This window comes from Lynx rufus, unplaced genomic scaffold (genome assembly GCF_022079265.1).
Source record: "Lynx rufus isolate CCGP_SWC_20201006 ecotype Redwood Valley unplaced genomic scaffold, mLynRuf1.p SCAF_8, whole genome shotgun sequence".
Lineage (NCBI taxonomy): Eukaryota > Metazoa > Chordata > Mammalia > Carnivora > Felidae > Lynx > Lynx rufus.
In genome coordinates, this window is record NW_025814896.1 from 121869848 (window position 1) to 121890819 (window position 20972).

General features: G+C 51.6%; 1 protein-coding gene across 3 annotated transcripts; it reads right to left on the reverse strand.

Annotated features, from left to right (window-relative positions):
- Positions 1–6632: 6632 nt before the first annotated feature.
- On the reverse strand, positions 6633–19509 carry MFSD2B (MFSD2 lysolipid transporter B, sphingolipid). 3 transcript variants are annotated; one of them, XM_047069746.1, is made up of 14 exons: positions 19349–19509; positions 15824–15949; positions 14576–14700; positions 13981–14104; positions 13612–13690; positions 13399–13529; positions 11167–11257; positions 10936–11057; positions 10417–10500; positions 10027–10107; positions 9687–9796; positions 9163–9306; positions 8585–8761; positions 6633–7459 (listed from the first exon to the last, which is right to left on the reverse strand). In XM_047069746.1, the coding sequence occupies exons 1-14, from the start codon at positions 19430–19432 to the stop codon at positions 7435–7437; spliced, it is 1503 nt and encodes a 500-aa protein (XP_046925702.1). In that variant the 5' UTR covers positions 19433–19509; the 3' UTR covers positions 6633–7434. The 3 variants fall into 3 exon arrangements, with proteins under 3 accessions (XP_046925702.1, XP_046925700.1, XP_046925701.1); XM_047069744.1 differs by lacking the exon at positions 19349–19509 and having other exon boundaries at positions 15824–17048; XM_047069745.1 differs by lacking the exons at positions 6633–7459; positions 19349–19509 and adding an exon at positions 7484–8045 and having other exon boundaries at positions 15824–17048.
- Between the last annotated feature and the right edge of the window lie 1463 nt (positions 19510–20972).

Genomic DNA, 20972 nt, shown 5'->3' on the forward strand with positions numbered 1-20972 from the left:
ATGGGCTCAAGTGCCACCTTAGTAAAGTGGAAAGAGCCCTGACTGCAACTTCAGATAGACACATCACCTCTCACGCAGAATCATAAATTTCAGTGACGGCAGCACAACAGATTGATGGCTGTGTGGCTAGTCAGGGCACATCTGCAGATAAATTGTTTCAGCCATAGAGGTTCCATTAGCACATATGCATCTTTCTCCCCACTTTCCTTTAAAATTGTCTGGAAAGAAAGATTTTGTGCCCTTGGGGACTTCTGTCTGTCTGTTACCCTTTATGAAGATGGAGCTGGGATAAGAAAGAAGCGAGGGCCCATTTTGTGGTTCAGATGCATTAGGCAGCTGCTGGGATAATGGAAGCGGAGGCTGCTGGTCTGTAATCAGTAGCCTGAGAGCAGTGGCTGAGGACAGTCTGAGGCCTGGCTGCATTTGCAGAGGAAGTGTCTGCATGGGATGAAAGTACACTATTATGAATGAAAGTACACTATTATGAAGCCTGCAGAGGGGGCCTGGGGACCCTGTAGTAAGATCAATGTGGGTGCCTCAAAGTATATGTTATGTTCACCATTTCCCTGGTCAGAGTCCTGTAAATGAGTCAATAAAATCACTAATGGTTGATGCGACTGTTGTGAATGTTTTGATGGTATTTTCTTTGTGATTATTGCCGGTATAAAGAAAAGTTCTTGATTTTTTGTTTGTGGATGTTGTCTCTGTATTTCTTCTGGCGGACAGTCTGGCATATAAATTATTTATTTCTTTATCACAAATCTGATTCCATGACAACTCTCCTACGAAAGACGTCTCCTTGGCCTCTGCTATTATTATAGTCATTGGAACAATAGAAGATAATCCAGTACTTGCTGGCTTTAGACACAGGGAGAGAAGAGTTGTCATCTTTTAACTATTGTTCAATGTCATGTTGAGAATATTTTGCATAAGGAAAGGCATTCTTTACAAATCTTCGTGCCCAATTTTTTCTGAATTTTGTACAGGTATTTATTATTTGATACACGCAATAGATGTGAAGTATAGGAAGGCTTAATAATAAAATGAACCACCCACCACCTAATGTAAGAACCAGAACATTACTAGAAACCATTCTGGATCCTTCTCCGTAGAGACAGTTCCACCCCAGAGGTAACTAATGTCTTGATTGTTGTAATTATCATTTCCTCATTCCTTGTCTTTTTCACCACAACCACATGTACACATTGCCCTAAACAATAGTCTGTATTTCCCCTTGTTTTGGAGCTTTATACAACGGCATTATATTGCGTATAGTCTTCTGCAACTTTCACATTTATTTCTTTAATCAACATCCTGTTGGGTACTTGAGGGGAATCCTCTTTCTCTCTGTGTAGCTTACTCCTCTACAATACTCTGTCCTGCAAACTCTAGCCACTTTGGTCTCCCCAAACTCACCTTCTCAGCTCAGAGTCCTCTGGGCTCCAAATGGTGCTCTACACGGTCATCTGGGAACCCTCAAGGCAATCCCTAAGATCACCTCATTTGTTTCCCATCTCTCAGAGATTCCTCCTTCATTGCCTTGAAACTTGAATAAGTCTTGAAAACTTATTTCATATATGCAGACCAGTCGTTTTTAATCGCTTCAACTGAGAGGCTGGATCTGGTCTTTACTACTCCATCATGGCCAAGAGCAAGTCTTTCCACATCTTGTTCATTTATTTCTTAGGTACATTATAAATTTTTGTTGCTACTGTTTAAAAATTATGTTCTATTACTGTTGCTGGAATATAAAAATGTAATTTTGTTAATTTTATGTCCAACTACCTTGCTGTGCTCTCTTATTCTAATAATGTATCTGTAGGTCCTTTTGGGTTTTCTAAGTAGGTAATCATATCATTTATAAATAATGACAATTTTGTTTCTTCCTTTCTAATTATTATACTGTTATCTTACTGCACTAGCTAGATCCCCTGATGAAGTGTTGAACAGAAGCATTGATAGTGAGTAATCCTTCCCTTATTCCTGATTTTAAAGGGACTATTTCATCATTAACATTTTACCACTAGGTGACATATTTCACCATTAAGAATGTTTGCTATAGGTTTTTGGTAGATAGCCTTACTCAGGTTTAAAAATCTCTACTTGTGGTGCCTGGGTGGCTCAGTAGGTTAAGCATCTGACTCTTGATTTCGGCTCAGGTCATGATCTCATGGTTTATGAGTTCAAGCCCTGCCTGCATCAGGCTCTGGGGTGGTAGTGCAGACCCTGCCTGGGATTCTCTCTCTCTCTCTACCCCTCTCTGTGCACCCCTGTCCCCCACGCTGGCCTGTGTGTGCGTAGGCTCTCTCTGTCTCTCAAAATAAACTTCAAAAAAAATGTCCTTTTCTTCTTGGTTTGCTTAGTACTTTTATCATGAATGAATATTAGCTTTTTATTAAATGATTCTGTATCTATTGAGATCATAATTTTTTTCCTCCTTTCTTAATGTGGTAAATTTCACTGGACAGATTTTTCTTTTTTTTTATTACTATTATTATTTTTAATATTTATTCTTGAGAGACAGAGCATGAGTGAGGAGGGGCAGAGAGAGAGGGAGGCACAATCTGAAGCAGGCTCCAGGCTCCAAGCTGACAACACAGCGCCCAGTGCAGGGCTTGAACCCACAAACTATGAGATCATGACCAGAGCCGAAGTTGGACACTTAACTGACTGAGCCACCTAGGAGCCCCTTAGTTTACTAGTATTTTGTTTCAGATTCTTGCTTCTATGTTCTATGCTCTTTTAATCCTCTAAGGTTAGCCTGTAAATTTCCTTTCATTTTTACTTTTCTTGTCTTTGGTTTTGGTATTAAACTTATTCTGGCCTGATACAATGAGTTGTAGAGTTTGCCCTTTTTCTATTCCCTGGAAAAGTTTTCATAAGCTATGAAATGATCCTTGATAAAAAGTTTGATAGCACTTGGTAAAATCATTTGAATCTCGTGGTTTGGGTGTATATGTGTGTGTGAATGCTTTATAATATGTATTTCATTCCTTGAATATTTATGAGATCATTTAGGATTTCTGTTGTTTACACTCACACACGTATACACTCAGTTCTTCTATAATGCTTGTTTTGAAAACACAAATTTGTTCCAACACAATTGCTATATTAAAGAACAATTTGAGCATAACCTGAATTTCCTTGCTTCTGCACCAGTTTTGTCCTTAAGAGACACAGAAAAATACCCAGCAGAACGAAGAAGTCCCATAGGAGTATGCAAATGCACACACATACACACCTCAAACATCTCACAAGCAGCTGTGTCACCGTGTGTGTTATGAGCCAAACCCATCCATTTCTGGGGCTACAACTTTCTATCCAATTTCAAATAACTTCTGCCATTTGATAACATACAAGCTGCAACCCTTTCCTCCCATTGCTTCATCCACACTCCGTGTGCACAGGAAGGGCGCAGCAGCGCGAATGGGGAAGAAAGAAAACTAAGAAGACCCCAAGTTTTTGGTTTTGGTGACCTGATAGATGCTGACATAATTTACCAAAAATGCAGGAGGTGGAACAAGCGTGGGAGGTGATGAGTTCCGCTTGAGGATGTTTTAACTGCCTGAAGAACACTCAGATAGGCTTCTGAAGTTCAGCAGAGCTCAGGGTTAAAATAGAGAGGTGTAACGGTGATAGTGATTGAGGGGCATCTGGCTGGCTCAGTCGGTTAAGCTTCTGACTGTTGCTTTCGGCTCAGGTCATGATCTCATGGTCACAAGATCAAGCCCCATGTAGGGCTCAGCACTGGGCGTAGAGCCTGCTTAAAATTCTCTCTCTTCCTCTGCCCACTGTACCCTCCCCTGCTTGTGCTCTCTCTTTTCTCTCAAAGAATAAATAAAAATAAAGGTGTTTGTGAGTGAGATCACATGGCCCTGGGAAGCCTGAGACACCTACAGAGCATCAAAGGAAGAAGAAGCAAAGGAAAAGACAGAAAATGAAGGGCCAGAGATGGTGGAGGCTAAGGGGGAAGGTGCGTCATGTAAGCCAAGGGAGGATGGAGTTTTGAAAATGAGTGGCCAGCATTTAAAATTTTTTTTTTTTCAACGTTTATTTATTTTATTGTTTGGGACAGAGAGAGACAGAGCATGAACGGGGGAGGGGCAGAGAGAGAGTGAGACACTGAATTGGAAACAGGCTCCAGGCTCTGAGCCATCAGCCCAGAGCCTGACGCGGGGCTCAAACTCACGGACCACGAGATCGTGACCTGGCTGAAGTCGGACGCTTAACCGACTGCGCCACCCAGGCGCCCCGAGTGGCCAGCATTTAATGGCTACCAGTCACTGAGGGTTTCCCTGGTCAGATATGATCTCACACTTAATCCTCATGGCCATCCAGAGGTAATGGCGAACACATTCCTTTCAAAAAGGAAACAGGCTCAGGTTTGTTACAGAAGTTGATGAGTCACACAAGTAAACAATACGAACCCCCATTTCCTTTTCTCTGATGCTGGAGTTGACCTTTGACAGTGCTGAGCTGCATGGTCTCCAAAGGAAGGCAGAGTCCAGGTTTAAGGAGTTGAGGGGGGAATGGCAGGTGGGGACAAGGGGACAACACTACGGTGGCGGGGAGCTGGGGGAGAAGAGCGAAGCAGATTGTTTGGACAGGTGGAAGCTAAGGGAACGAGGAAAGGTGATTTTTGTCTGTTTCAGGATAAAGCTGATATAAACATTCACTTGTTCATTCAGTAGACATTTATGCATATTGAACATTTACTTCCAGGCACTGAGGATCCAGCAGGAAGAGCCAACGTCCTCATGACGTTTGGCCTTGTGACGTTTAACGTTTTAGTGGGGGCGGCCAGCAATAAGTAAGCAATTGATAAATACACAATTGTACATAGAGGTAGGTCTACTAAGCACAGGCAAAGCAGGGAGAGCTTAGTGCTGGAATGCAGGAACGGTCACTAGGGGAGAGCAGGAGCGCAGGAAAGGTCTCTCTGTCCCAGAAGTGATATTTGAGCAGCCCCCGGTCTTGTGGGTCTTGAGCAAGTGAGTGGCATGATCTCTTGGATTTAAGTGGGTTTGGAAAAGGTAGCAGAGAGGGAAGGGGTGAGTGAGATGCCTACTCTTTGTCAGCAATAGGCCCAGGGCTGGGCCTTAGTGGTGAGCAGACATCCTCTTTCTCTGAAACAGGAGGACTGGCTCTGAGGGTGGGTGTCAGAAGAGGGACAGGGACACAAAGGGAGGCCCTGTGGGCAAATGTGAGTCAAAGGATCCAGAGTAGGAATAACGGGTTGAGTCAGGAATGATAATTCTTGATGAGTACAGATAATACCGTGGGATCGGAGCATAGAGTCCGAGGTGGGGATGCTGGCATTTGGTTTCAGAGGAGGAGAGGTCCTCCTGGTACCAAAGTCTGGCCATCAGCTGTTCCTCCAACAAATGTTTCCAGCACTGGCTGTCTCCACAAGCTTTAGAGTCAGGCCCACTTAGGTTCAAGGCCATTTTTGCCACCAACTGACCTTAGGCAAGTTACTTAATCCCAGCCTGTTTCCTCACCTGAGAATGAGAATAATAGTACCCACTTCGTAGCACTGCTGTGAGGGAGAAATGGAATAATACATTTTGGGCAGCCCCTGGTCATCTAACCCCTGACCCCAGAGGTGGCCCCCTACAGCTGTATTTGGACAGTACAGTTCTGCTTGAGGCTGCACTCCTGGGAAACAGGTAACAGAATTCGGCACAAGCTTCTGATCCTACCTGAATTGCCCATCTTTCCAAAGCACGGCATGATAACATGGGAGAAATTTTACCTTGCCTTCTGTCTTAGCAGGTACTGTTTCCCACAGCCAGTGATTTTCCATTGTTGAGAAACTGGTTGTGCGTGTGTGTGTCTCCTCGTGCAGCCAGGGGTGAGCAGAGCTTCCTGGCAGCCCCTTAGGCAGATGGCCAACGAAGAGGAGCTGAACCCAGCTCTTTCCCTGACGCCCTGTGACCTCAATGATCACCTACCCATGTCAGTGTCACAAGCAAGGGCAGAGAGTTCAGGCATCATATAGACCAGGTCGCACTGTGTACTCTCACTCTGAGGTCAGGTTCCTTCTCAGGCCACAACGTTTGTGGAAGAAGCAAGGCGTTTCATGCTTTGAGGGGCAGACCATCCCTGAATGTGAGTCTGAGCTCCGGCAGTGTTAGGGGTGACTCTGGAACCTAAGAGGCAGTCAAAGCTCTAAAGAGGAAGTGGAAGGGGGCCTACCCCTGCTCGGTGGGCTTGGGAAAGCTGACCCCATGGAGGGGACAGAGCAGGGGGCTGGGGAGAAATGCAGGGGGCAAGTCTGCACCTCCTGGTCACCTCTTTAGGTGTCTGGGCTTTTCAAGGAGTTGCTGGGGCATCAGAACCCCCATGGGTTCCCCAACACCTCTGCAGCCCCCCCCCCCGCCCATCCCCAGCCCACACAAGCCACTGTGGCCTGCTACCCTGACTACTCTAGAGTCTCAACTTTTTATCTCCTCCAAAGCAAAGGCGGAACCCATGTCCCACGTGGCATCTCTGGCCTGAGGAAATGCAGAATCAGGGATACACGGCTGAGGACACACAGCCAGGGGCAGTGACGTCAGGCACCCTCCCCCTTCCCTCCTTGGGCAGTGGTTTCCCAGGAGGTGGGATGAAGAGGGCTGGCCACAGTCATATTTTACAGAATCAATAGAAGATAAACCTTTTAATTTTTTTTTTTTGAAAAAATAAACCTCAGTGGATCTTTCTTCCTCAAAGATATGGCCTTTAGAAAACTGTGGTCCCTGTGCTTTTTATAAGATACCATTTCAAAAAAATATTTCCACAAAAAGAACTTTTGTTCATAAAAATGATTGATCTTTGATGGCTCCATATCAGCCTGTGTCCATTTCCAGAAACAGTGTTATCTGAACAAAAGAGAAAGGCTTGAGAAACGCCTCTGGTGGCCTGCTCAGTCTCCTCACCCCACCGCTGTCCCCATGTGCTCCCTCTGGGGTCTGTTGGCCTCAGTGCATCTGTCTGTGTCTCTTTTCGTGACATCCCCAGCATGTCCATCTGTCCCCACTCTGCCCATTCGTGCGATGTCTGTCAGCCTCTCTCTCCGATGTCTACTGGAGTATTAGGAGGAACAAGAGGTCTGTGTGTCTGTCCTGTTGGGTGAGCAGGTTGTGGGCTTCCTTTTTCCAGGAATAGCTGCTATTGGGATGCTTTCCAGGTCAAGGTTACCTGGAGCTGGGTGGTCAGGGGCACAGGCCTATCTGACCTGGTCTGTGGTCAACAGGCAAGAAATGACAGCTGAGGGAACTGGAGACCAGGCTGGTCCCTTCAGGAGATGTCACTGAAGACTCCATATCCCAGGGGAAAAGATGGGTCGCATGTAACCTTCGAAGTAAGTATGCTAAGGGGCCGAGAAGAAAGAGGAACGTCGAGCCCAGAAGATGCTGGCTCCTGCTGTTCCAGCCCACGCAAGCTCAGACTTCAAGCAAGGGTGTAGCTGGTCCGCCTGTAAAAGGAAAAGGGGCCAAAGAGAAAGATGAGGGTGGAAGGGGACTCTGTCCTGCCATAGACCCTACGCCCGATGGAAGTGGCGGGTCCCTGCCGTCCTAGCAACTCCTCCCCTTCACAGCCCCTTGGGAAAAGCTACAGCCCTTGTTTCCCCAAGTCCCCCCAGCAGTTCCCCATGTGCATGTCACTCCGAGTGTGACATGTGATCTTAGTGTTACTCAGCCCAAGTCTGAGCCGTCCATGCTGAGAATGAGGGATGGATGACAATGCCACTTCCTGCCAATCCTGTACAGTCAGTCCTCTGTATGCACACGTGCTCAAAGTTCTGAGTGTGTGAGCGTCTCCAAAAATGCGGCCACGTGCTCGTGAAAGCCACTGGGCCAGACGTGTTGACGCTGCAGCACCAGCTTGGCCTTGGCCCCTGTGCTGGGCTTGGTACACAGAAGTGAATAAAACACAGCCCTAGCCGTCCAGATCCCCCACAGTCCACTGGGAAGGCCAGCCAGTGGGTATCTCATCCCTGTGCGGAGGGATCAGTGCTCGGAAGTGGGAAGGACGAGGCTCAGGGAGTGGCTCAGCACAACCTGTGGGGGAAAGAGTAGAAGACAACCCAGCTTTCAGCTCCCAGGCTAGAGGATGGTGCCATCACAGGAGGAGGAGCCTAATGGGGGAAGAAGATGAGTTCGGCAGTTCGGGGCTCATCAAAACTGACTCCACGCTGGTGGGACATCAGGAGGAGATGTGCAAATCAGAGCCCGCCATGTGGTTCCGGAACTTGAAGGAAGTCCGGGGGGGGGGGGAGGGGCAGCTTTAGGAGTCACCGGGCACAAGAGGTGCTTGAGATCAAGCAAGTGGATGAGGTGAGGGGGGCAGGGGCCGAGAAGGGAGCCCTTCCACACCACCCTCCGACAGGTAATCGAGGGAGGGAGACTGAGAAGGGATGAGCAAAGCAGCTGAAGAAAATCCAGGAGAAGATGGCAGCACCAAAGCTAAGTGCAGAGTCTGCAGAAGCAGGAGTGCTCAACCGTGTACGTGTCTCGGGGCACCTGCCGACCGGTCAACCTCACACCAGTGGATGTTTGTGCTTCCCTGCCGTGTGTACCCGTGTGCATGGGGTGCCCACCTCTGAAGGCTCAGCCGGCGGGAGGAGTTCTGGCTGGGCACCTTTGGAGTGGGGCTGACCATGAGGATGCACAGACCGGTGAGGATCATGCAGGTGGGCACGGCGCCGATGAGGACCTTGAGGGTCACCACCACCTGCTCCGCCTGCTTGCAGGCTCCTGCCTCATACCCCGCAAACCTGGAGACACAGCATCCCACGCATCCAGCTCAGATCTCACGGAGCCCGGCTCCCTGCAGGAGGGGTCCCCACCCCCACACTACCCTGAAATTTGGATTCACTTCCTGGCCAGATCAGCCTGATCATGGCGGAAGGGAGAGTTGAGAGAATGGGCTGGCCAGGGAGGAGCTCAGACAAAACTAAGAAGGTGGGGTACAGCCCCCAAGAAAGACCCCTCTCAGTCATGTGCACAGGGCAACCTGAGGCAGGTGGCTCCCCTACACTCTCTAAAAAGCAGACCTTGGGTCCCTGACTCATGGGTGTCCCCTGGCCCATTAGGGTGGAGAACTCTGCCCTCTTCCTCCCACTCCAGTGGGAGTTAGTCTTTTGTGCCTCTAGTACAGTCCAGCCCTGGGACTCACTCCAGACTGAGAGTGGAGATGCCCAGGGCGCCTGCGCCAGAAAGCTTGGAGAAGAAGACATAGGATGAGTAGAAGATGGTCTCCAGGCCTGGGCCATGCTGGTGCTGCAGCTGGAAGTCATCCACCACATCTGGAAGCATGGACCTGGGGGAAGGGGCTGCAGAATTACCCCTTTTGTCCCCTTGGTAGCCATCAACCCGAGAGCTTTCCGGGGACAGAGACCAAATCGGATCCATCCTTGGGTTCCTGCTGCCCAGGACCAGGAGTGGCCCACAGGGAGCCAGGCAATATGTGTGCTTGCGTTTCCTCCCTCCCCCCAACACAGCTGCCCACCGTTCCTGCTGTCTGGTGCTCTTTCAGGAGAGCTCCAGCGACTGAGCTGGTGGCCTCCGTCTCCTGCAGGTGGGAGGCCCTACCCAGCACAGGGTGGGCACAGGGGGCCTGGGACAACAGGTGGATGTGAAAGAGGACATACCCATGAGGAAGGACATGATGCTCCCACCCCTCCCCCTCACCCAGCCTACCAGGGTAGCAGCAAGGACACAGAAATGCTCATGCCAGATACAAAGGCCACCACATATGCCACAGGTGCTGTGGGCACAGCAGCCAACAGGATTGCAAAAGGCACCATCACCTGGGGAGATAGATACACTAGCTGATCCCTCCACCTGCCCCGGACTTGCTCTTTCAGTCCCACATTCACCCGTCTTTACTAATGACCCTGCACCTGGTCCTTTGCTAGGGATTGAAGACAAATACAGATCAGCCCTGCCAGCTCCCAGGAGGCCAAGGCTCCAAGGCCACTTCCCTGACCCCACCACCTTCCCTGAAGGCACCTCGGCCCTTGCTTCCTGCCTCACTCACACAGATCCCAAAGGCCGATGTCTTCTTCCCAAATCGCTGTAGAACCCATTCCCACAGCGGCGTGCTCAGCACAGCTGAGACCTGTGAACAGACAGAATCATCCCAGTCTGGGCCGTGCTGCCAATGTCTTTACCCACCCAGGTTCCAGAAGCCCTGGCTTTTAGGTGGGATGCTCGAACGCCACTTTGCCCCCAGATTGGAACGAGTGGCTATGAACTTTATGACCCCAGACCCAATCCCACCCTCTGCTGGAGCACAGGTGACTAAGATCACAGCAGAGTCCAGAATGTTGACCAGAATTCCGGCTATGCCATGTCTTGTCAAGGACCACATAGTTCCCCAACCTAGGCCCCTGACTGACCTTGCCTCTGCCACCTCAGGACCACTCACCAGGATGGTTAGCACCACGCCCTGGACATGATCATGTAGCCGGGAGGCATGTGTACAGAACAGGACCAGGTAGCTCTGCTCCACCTGAGGAGACCAACAGGAAGTAGGCTTGCATGGGGAATGGCAGGAACTCAGAAGTCAAGGGCAAGGCCTAGGTCTCAAGTCTGGCCTCTTCTTTGGGACCTCGAATACGGGTTGCTGCTGCCATCATTCAATCCCCTCCCCCACAGGGGACACTTAGCCCTGACACAGGGATGAATAACCATTCCTAGTCCCTCCTCACTCTTGCCTGGCTAGTGGACCTCACCACGAAGATTCTGTCAGCTTCCTAGCATCGGGGGCCTGACCCTCCCAGCCCCACAAGCTCTGTCCAGGTCTCTCTCCTCCTTGCACCAAACTCCCTAGGCCCCGTGCCAGCCACCATTTCTCCCTATTAAAGCCCAACTCTGGTTGGTGGAGCCGGGAGACCGAAGCCGAACATACACAGGGCAGTATGGCTAGAGCCAAGGCCAGAGGTACCTGAATGGCTGCTGAGATGAACAGGAAGGAGATGACCAGCTTCAGGTAAGGTGGGTGCCGGACAGTGAGCACCAGCCCAGCCAGGAAGCTCGGGCCTGGGCCTGAGGCTGGGACGGAGGAGGCTGCGACACAGGAAAGTGACACTTGGGCTTGGCAGAGTTCAAAACCAAAACCCACGCCCCAGAGGAGTCCTGTCCCTGCTTCTGCTTCCCACACTCTGCACTCCCTTACCTGGTCGCTCCTTCACCCCTAGGCAGAGCAAACTACTGCACACAGGGTAGGTCACAGCAACCACAGCGGAGGCAATGGAGTAGAGACGAGTCTATGGGACAGGACAGAACTGGGGTGGAGGTGATGTCTCCCACCTACGGAAGAGGGGACACCCCGATGGGGGCAGAGGGACCCTCAGCCCAAGCCCAAGGATGCTGGGTGCCCCTCCTCCCAATCACCACAGCAGGAGATGGAGATCTCAGGGCCCAGAATGGTCCTGCTGCGCCTGTGGCTCCTGTATGAATAAGAGGGCATCCATGCCACCAAGGGTCTGAGCCCTTCCTCTCTCCTTCTCTCTCATTTTTTAAGGCACAGATTTATTGCTGGGACTTCTGCAAGCTAGACCCGGAGGTTACAGTGGTGAATAAGTGACTCCTGCTTCGAGTGTGGAAGACAGACTCATGAGCCAACAGTTACAATATAGTGTGACTCACAATGACACAGACAGACAAATGTCAACAACAGAAACGGTGCTCCCTGTCACCCAGGGGAAGATATACAAGTAATAAAATATATGTAACAGTCACCTGCTACAGGAAAAGGTAGCCTCTGGGGAAGGGAAGAAAGAAGGAGGCAGGCTTGGGTGGGCTCAGCACAGTTGCACAGGACCCCACATTCAGGACGGTGCTGGGGTAGGCGTTAATGCTCTGCTGTCACCGTCTTGAAATGCTTGATCATTTTATCTATGAATTTGTGTTTTGTGAGTGAAGTCTGATGGGATGGTACAGCGTGACTTGACGTACCTGAAGCTTTGTGCTTTGGCTCACATGAGGCTCCACCTCCTGGGGGTGGGGTCTCAGCCTCCTGCTTCCCATTCCTTTGCACTTTAGGCCAGGCCAACCCAAGGCCCCTGTCATCCGCACCCAGAGAGTGACCTGGTACCTTTGGGGAGGGGGCCTGTGGAGGCCTGAGTGGAGGGTGAACATGCATGTGGGTGGAGTCAGTCTGGGAGGGGCAAGGCCACCACCTCTGACCCTCAGCTGGCAGTGTCATGATGAGCCTGAGGGCAACTTGGTGGGGCCCCTCATGCACCTGGACCCAAACAATCCCTCGGTTAGGGCGGTGGGCCATGGGAAGGACAGACTGACTTCCCTGCTGTCTCTGGAGCCCCCTGTTTTCATTTTGCACTGTAAAAGGCAAATTTCGTAGCTGGCCCTGCAGATGGGTCTGGGGATGGAAACATGGGACTTCATCGTCATGTCTCTTCAGTGGGCGCTGGGCCAAGATGTGCTACTATTCTCCTCCCATTGATTCTCAAGCCCGGGTGGGGGGCAGAATCCCCTGGAGGGCTTGTTCAAATATGGACTGCTGGCCTCCTCCCAAAAATTGTAAATCGGGGTGGGGCCCAAGATTTGCCTTTCTAACAAGTTTCCAGGTGCTGCTGCTGCTGCTGTCCAGGGACCGCACTTTGAGAACCAGAGCTGTATAATTTTTTTTGCTAAATCTGACATATTTATTAAACAAGCTGGCAAACAAGAAAGATGCAGAGAAAAGCAAACCCGGGGAGGAGCAACCTGTGCCAGGACCTGAAGGTGAGGGCCACCCATGCTGGAACTCCTTTACAATGGCCACCTGACTGTGCTGGGGGAAGGGCTGGAGGCTGGGGTGCCCGTGTGGGAAGCTGTTGCAATACTGGGGTGACCGGGGAGATGTTGGTGTGTGGGCCAGGCTGGAGCAGTTGGGGATGCAAGGTCATGACCTGATTCCAGATCTGCGGCCTCAAACACAGAGAGAAGTTGGTAATGGGCTGGAGCGGGGGTAACGGTAGAAGAGAGAGGACTAAATGATGGCTCCTGGGGTTCTGCTGGATAATGGTATCACTTGCTCAAGGGAAAAGTCGCTGAACTTGATGGATAAAATAGATGCATGTCCCTTAGTTGCTGAAGAGAGATCTGGTTTGCAGGGAGAGGAAGGGGGACTGCTCCCAGGTCTCCCTTGTCCTTGCACACCGGGGGTGAGGGTGGGGGTGGGGGCCACCTAGTCAGGGCTGAGTGGGACAGGCCACAGGAGACGCTTCCTCCCAAGCTCTGCAGGGACGTCAGACCCTCTCCCCTGCCCCTCCCTGCCTGTGGGACCTCTCCATCCCTCTCCCCTCCTGCTGGTCTGCTTTAGAGGGAGGCAGGACACCGAGTCCCGCCGGAGGAGCGGGAGGGAGCGAGAAGCGAGCGAGGACAGGGTGGCGTGGGCACTCACCGCGTCGGGAGAGACGGCGACCGGTCCGGGGAGCGTGGCATCCTCGCACCTGTGCGGCCCGTGGGCGCCCGACACGATGAGGCCGTGGACGGCGGCCCCCATCAACGTCCCCGCCATCTCCATGGTCATCCCTGAGGCAGAGCGGCGCCAGGTGACCGGCGCTGGCGGGCCCGGGGGCGGCGGCCTCCCGCCCGATCCCACGCCCGCACTCACGGTACGCGGTGGCCGAGTCCCGCTCCTTCGGGCAGGGGGTCAGGAGCATGGTGAGCGCCGCGTAGGGCACCTGGAAGAACTGGGCGCCCAGGCCCGGCTCAGGCTGGCCCCCGCGGCCCAGAAGCAGCCTCTGGGGGCCCGGGACCACAGCCCCCAGGCCCAAGCCGGTCCCGGCAGCAGGCTGGCACTGCCAGGCTGATCCCCTGTAGCCCAGAGGAAGGGGCGTAGGGCCGGAGCAGTGAGCAGGGGCCGGCAGTGGGGCCCTCCAGGACACCTACCCTCTTCCCTCCACACAGACTTCACAGTGGCCAACGGCCCTCTCTGGGGTTCCCGGAGTCCAGGCCCCGGGCAGGGGAGCCACTTGCTTACCGTGGCCAGGGCCTGGAACAGGGAGTAGAAGGTGGTGTACCAGAGGCCCCGCAAGCTGGTGAAGGGGGGCAGGAACCACAGGAGGAAGTAGGCCGTCGTGATGAAGGGTGTACAGCCCAGCACCCTGTGGAAGCACAGCCGAGGTAGGGCACCAGGACAGGGCGACTCTAAGGGCAAACCTGGAACCACCACACCCCTCTGGGCAGAAATCCTCTGTCCCCAAGAGGAGCCCTGGGCTGGGGCTCTCAGGGTGGTCGGGGGGAGGTGGCGGTAGCCTGCAGCGTGGGGCCATTCACTGCAGAACTCTGGGCACTTGGGGCCTCCACTTGCCCATTCTCTGTATCCAGGCCTTCCAAGGCCTCCAGCCCACCCTGGCCACAAGTAGACCCCTAGATCCGGCCTGGAAGCCTTGGAGGCTTTGTCCAGCCCTGCACCACCTGGTGAGGGAAAGCCCCTAGGAATATCTCTGAACTCCTGCATGGCTCAGCCTGACCTACTTGGGTACCAGCACCTATTACTGTCCTGTCCTCTAACCATCCACTGGCTTTCCACGGGGGCTGGGAGCCAGGATCTGTGGGGCTGTGGGGCCGCTCACCAGGGCATGAGTCGTCCAGACCCTGTCCTCCTACTTCTGTTGATGAAGAACCCAGCCACAGGGTCAGCAGCTGCCCCAGACACCTTTCCTCCAAACAGGACAAGTGACACCTGGGCAGCAGGGATCTGAAAAGCACAGGTCGGGGGGGATAGCCAAGGCCCCGCAGCGTCAGAGAGGGGTGTCTGGGCCTGCCCACCTGCCAGGAGAAAGTGCTGGTGACCTGGCAGGGGGCAGAACTGTGGTGTGAAGGTCTATTTGGTCTCTTTCCAGGGACACAAATCCAGAAGGCTCTAAGGGCACGCCTGCACTAGTGAAGAGAGGGGCCGGGGGAGGAGCTGACAGGCACACACTGGCACATTCCCGTTATCACTCATGCCCAGCCACTTCTGGAAGAGGCTTGGGGGCCCTCATCTGAGGTGGCTCAGTGCAAGAAGGGTGACAGAGGTAGGCTTTTTGTTTCACAATGTAAATGTTTTATTCGTTTTTCTGATTACATAAATGACACACTCGTTATAAAAACATTCAAACAGTACAGAAAAATACGAGCAAAGCTCATCTGAAATCCCCCCATCCTGAGACAACTGCCAGAGCATTTTGGTGATCACCTTTTCAGGCATTTATTCATGTGCATTCAGAATTTATAATTTTACCTAAATGAGATCGTATCAGTGTCATTAAAAAAAATCATAGGTACTACATTAGAAATCTTTTTTCTGCTTCCCCTCTGTCCTCCATCCACCATTCCCTCCTATAGCCAACATTAACAGCCTATAGATATCCTTCTGTAATTTATTTCTCCATGCTTGTATTTTAACCATATATAGTCACATACACATACTCATGTACCGACATACATGGGGCGTGTCTTTGTTTTGGTAAAATGGGATCAATTTGTATCCTGTTCTCTCAAAGTAACTTCTCTCACTTGAGGGTCATTACGGAACTCCCTCCAAGTCAACTGGTATGGATCTAGCTCATTCTTTTGAATGGCTACAGAATAGTCCATTATGTGGATATTGCACAACTTATTATACAACTACTTCTGTACTGTTGGGCATTCATATTGTTTCCCGATTTTTCACTACAAAAAGCCTGCAGTAAACATCCTCGAGGAGGTTGCCCTCAAAGGCACTTGACTTCCTGTCAGGTTGGGGACAGAAATGCCATCTGCCAAGTGAAGTACAGGTAGGGGTGGAAGAAGTGGGTACCAAGGAAGATGGGGGGCCCTGTGCTGCTGTCCACACTCACCTGTGCCACATCAAGCAGGAAGAGTTGCAGGTAAAAGGCAGTGGCGCTGGAGGCCACCTGGTTGGGGATCCCCCCAATGCCATAGCACACCTTGGTACAGAATGAGAGGTGACCAGCTCTGCTGTCCTGGGGAGAGACGCAGGAGCTAAGCCCCCCATCTGCGCGCGCGCGCACACACACACACACACACACACACACACACACACACACAGTTCCCCACACCCTCCTGACCTCCATAAGCATCCTGAGGTCCCTATGTCTGGAGGGCTTTTCCAGTAACCTCTCAGTCCTGATTTGCCCTAAATCATCTTAAAAGGAAGTGAGGCAAAGAGGAGGAAAAAAAGTCCTAAACCATGACCTCTCAAAGATTCCACAGTGGAAGTTCTTCCTTACACTTCCCTCTCCGTGCTTACTGCTACAGTCTGTTTTACTTTGAGTCAGCAAGGCAGAGGGAACTGGGGGGGTCAGGAGGCCCCCAACTTTGCCACCAACTCCCTGTGTGACCTTGAATAGATCACTGAATCTAAGCCTCGTCTGTCAAATGGAACATTCCTGCCAACTTCAAGAGTTGTTTTGATGCGCAAATGAAGCCGAGTGTTATTTGCTCCAGGAGCGGAGTTTAATGTTCAGGATTTCTGCCAGCACTGAACCACTGGCAGCCTGAAATCAGCTGTGGAGAATTTATACCACAGATATCAGCAAACACTACATATCAGAGGTGCTTTCTTTATTTTCCTGGGGAGACTGTTTCCCAGCCCATCACTGAGATAAAGTATTGTTTATGACTCCAAATGTGTGCGTATCTCACAAGCCCTAAGCTATCCAGTGAACTCCAGACTGGAATATTCGACTGCCTACTCAGCCCCACATGGTTGCCTACCCGGCATTTCAGCTAAGCATGGTCAAAACACAACTCCTGATTTCCACCCATTGTCCAACCCAACTCCTAACCCTATTGTCCTCATTGCATTAAATGGCCTCCATGTCCACTCAGCAGATCAAGCCACAAACCTAGGAGCCCTTGATTTCTCTTTCCCAATCCCCCCACCAAATCGATCAGTGGCCTCCTAAATGGCTTCCCTGTTTCTGCTCTCGTTCCCTACGGTCCACTCCCTATCCAGTCGTGTAACATAAATTTGATCGTGTCTCATCTCTGCTTAAAACCCTCCAACAGGGGCGCCTGGGTGGCGCAGTCGGTTAAGTGTCCGACTTCAGCCAGGTCACGATCTCGCGGTCTGTGAGTTCGAGCCCCGCGTCAGGCTCTGGGCTGATGGCTCAGAGCCTGGAGCCTATTTCCGATTCTGTGTCTCCCTCTCTCTCTGCCCCTCCCCTGTTCATGCTCTGTCTCTCTCTGTCCCAAAAATAAATAAACGTTGAAAAAAAAAAAAAAAAAAAAAAAAAAAACCCTCCAACAGGGGCGCCTGGGTGGCGCAGTCGGTTAAGCGTCCGACTTCAGCCAGGTCACGATCTCGCGGTCCGGGAGTTCGAGCCCCGCGTCAGGCTCTGGGCTGATGGCTCGGAGCCTGGAGCCTGTTTCCGATTCTGTGTCTCCCTCTCTCTCTGCCCCTCCCCCGTTCATGCTCTGTCTCTCTCTGTCCCAAAAATAAATAAACGTTGAAAAAAAAAAAAAACCCTCCAACAGCTTGCCATTGCAGTTTGAATAAAATTCCGCATCCTTCCCATGGGGCCTACAGGAATCCACAGTCAGCCCCTCCCCCCATTCCCACCTCACTTCAACAGCTCTCCTCAACCATGGTGGCTTCCTTGCTATTCTTCAAAATGACCATGCCCATTGCTGCCTCAGGGACTTTGCACTTCCTGTTCCTTCTGTCTACAAGGCTTTTCCTCTGAGTCTTTGCAGAGCTGACTCCTTGCCATTCAAGTCTAAGCCTGAATGTCATCTCAGAGAAGCCTTCCCTGACTACCCATGTCTCTCTCTCTGTTATACTATCTGATATGTTCTCATTTATTTCCTGCCTCTCCCCACAAGAATATAAACTCTCTGAGAGCATGCACTATAATTTTTTATTCACCACCATGTCCCCAGTACCTAGAGCAATATTTGGCATATGCTCAGTATAGATATGCTGAAGAAATAAATGCCATGAAGACACTATGTAAAAGGCTGTTTCTCCAAAAGATGTTGGGAATCCTTCCTTTTCATCCTTTGCTCTGGGACATAAGGGGGAGTGGAGGGGACTATGACTTTACCCATTTTAGTATCTTGTGGGACACCCCAAATGGGCCCTTCTGAAGGGAAGTTCTTGCTAGATAAGGGTTTATCATATCCTTTGCACACTCTTCCTGTTCTCAGAAGAGAACCACACACAGGGCAAAATGTGATCTCCTTTTCTGACATTGGTGTGAACATTATTTCAACTTCCAGAAAATTTTATTAACAGGCAGAATCCAACTTGATAGCCGCACTTCACCCCATGGGACTCTCGTTTCCCCCTAAACACTCCTAGCAAGCTTCTGTCACATAGAAGTCACTTGAAAGAGAAATTCCAGCTGAAACTCTCTTGGAACCTTGAGGATGACAGTTTCACCCACTTAAATCACAAGCCTTTCACAGTTAACGGAGCACCGGTTTTGGTGCTAGACTAACTTGGATTCAAATTCTGTCTGCCACTTCTAGGGCAAGGTACTGAAACGTGGCTGGGCTTCACTTCCTCATGTGTAAAACGGGGTAAAAATACACCTCGGAGGGTTGTTAAGAGAATGTAAGCCTGGCACTTCAGTTTTCCCTCTTGCCATTAATCTCACCCCGAACTTCCCTGGGAAATGAGGGTCTCCAGGGGGCCTCCTTATCTCACTTTCTTTCTTAGGGGCCACAAACCCTTTGCTCTGAGGCGTCTGAGAGGAAGAACTGAGGCAACAAAGGGAAACCAGGTGAAGCGGCGCCACGACGGACCACTGCGCGCGGAGCAAGCAACGGACCTGTGCGTCCAGCGGCGAGCTCAGAGGTCCTAACCCCTCTCCAACACGGCCGGGCAGGCGCCCCGTCCCGGCCACGCAGGAGATGAGAAAAGACGAGGACACCCCTGCCTTCCCACCTGCCCTCTACCCTCACTGGGAAGCCGGCTGCCAGGAAGTCATCTCTGGGGGGCGAGGGCCCAAGAGAGCCTGGTGCCAGGTTTTGAGAGGCTGGCTGAGCCTGCACCCTGTGCCAGGAGCCTGGGGTGAGGGGCAGCCCCGCACACACACCTGAAAGTCCCACCTGCCCGGGGTACAGGGGCGCCCTGGGAAGACCCGGGGTGTGGTGAACAAAAGCCCTAGATTGGGAATCGGGAGCCCAGAGACCCGCCCTGGTCCCGCCAGCCTGGCTAAGACGCACCCAGCGGGTTACTTCACTTGTCCAGGACTCGCGAGCATCTGGCCTCTCGGCTCTCAGCGGTCCGAGTCCACCAAGGGGGTGGGAGGTGGGGGTCGGAAATCTGGAGCCCCGGGCCGGGGCCCCGCGCCCCTTCCCTCCGCCTCCCTCGCGCAGCCCCAGCTCCCCACTCGCCCTCGCCCCGCGCTCACCGAGCCGCGCTCCGAGGTGCGCGCTTCCGGCGGCGGCGGCGCCTGGACGGCCGGGGCCCGGGGCGCTCCGGGAGACGAGGCCATGGCGCGCGGCAGCTCCGCCCGCGGCCGCTGCCCTGCGGCGTTATCGGCCGGCCCGCGCCCCGGGCCCCGCGGGGAGGGCGGCCCCGGGGCCGAGTGGGCGCGGCGCGGCGCGGCGAGGGGCGGGCGGCGCGCGGGGCGGCGGGAAGCCGCGAAGTGCTGTTTCGTTTCCACAAAGGCGAAGTGCCTTGAGCCCAAATTCGCAGCGGGAGCGGGGGTGGGGTGGAGGGGCGGCCGGGAAGTCCCTCGGGACCGCTTTCCTCGGGGAAGGTCCCGTGGAGAGAGAGAGAGAGAGAGAGGGAGAGGGAGAGACGGACAGCCAGCGGCGGTTCGCGCTACACCCCTGCTAAATCCTGGCGGTGAAAGTCGCCAGGTCAATTTATTTGGAAAACGAAGCTATAGAATGGACTTGTTTAGACTAAGATTGTGGCCGAGAGGCTTCCAACCGGTCAAGTTGAATACAAGATGCCTGAAACACACGCTGTCCAGCCTCACACAGATGGGAGAGTATAGCCACGTAGCTAAGTTCTGGCCGGTGGATGGCTGGAGAGCAGCGTTCCAGAAAAGTCCTTACGAGAGAAGGGGTCACATCACACACTGACTTCAGTGTGTGAAGTCAGTAAAAATGCACCACGGACGCAAGTGTAAAGGCTAAAAGTATACACCACCTCGAAGAAAACAGGAGCAAATCTACACAGCCTTGGGTTGGACAGCTGTTTCTTAGGACACCACAAGCTGGACCATATCTAGATGAGCAACTGTGCTGCAAACAATCCAACGAGTGAAAAGACAACCCACTGAATGGGAGAAATATCCCCAAATCATAAGGGCTGGTACTGGAATATATAAAGAACACTTACAACTTAACAATAAAACACTTAAAAATGGGCAAAACATTTCAAGAGGTACTTTTCAATAGACAAAAAATAAGCACATGAAAAGATGCTTATGTCATTAGGGAAAACCCAAACTCCAAGACCCCACAGCACTGGATGGCTAGGAATAAAAAGACCAACAATAACAAGCACTGGGGAGGATGTGGAGAAATCACACATTGCTTGTGGGCATGTAAACTGGTGCAGGTGCTATAGAAAATGTTGGCAATTCTTCAAAAAGTTAAACATGGAATTAGCATATGCCCCAGCAATTCTTCCCGAGTATATATCCTAGAAAAAAACATGCTCACACAAAAATTTGAACACAAATATTCATATCAAGATTTAAAATAACCAAAAAGTGAAAACCCAAATGTCCCTTAACTGATGGATAAATAAAATGTGGTAGGTGTATCCATACAGTGGACTATTTATTACTCCACAATAAAAAGGACATGGATGAACCTTGGAAACATTAAGTGAAAAGATACGAAAACCATATACTGTATGATTCCATGTGTACAAAATGTCCAGAACAGGTACATCAACAGAGTGTAGAACTGAGGGTAGGGAGTACAGGGTTTCTTCTAGAATGAAAACACTAGACAGAATGAAAACACTCTAAAATCAGATTGTGGTGATCCTGTGGCTATACTAAAAGCCACCGA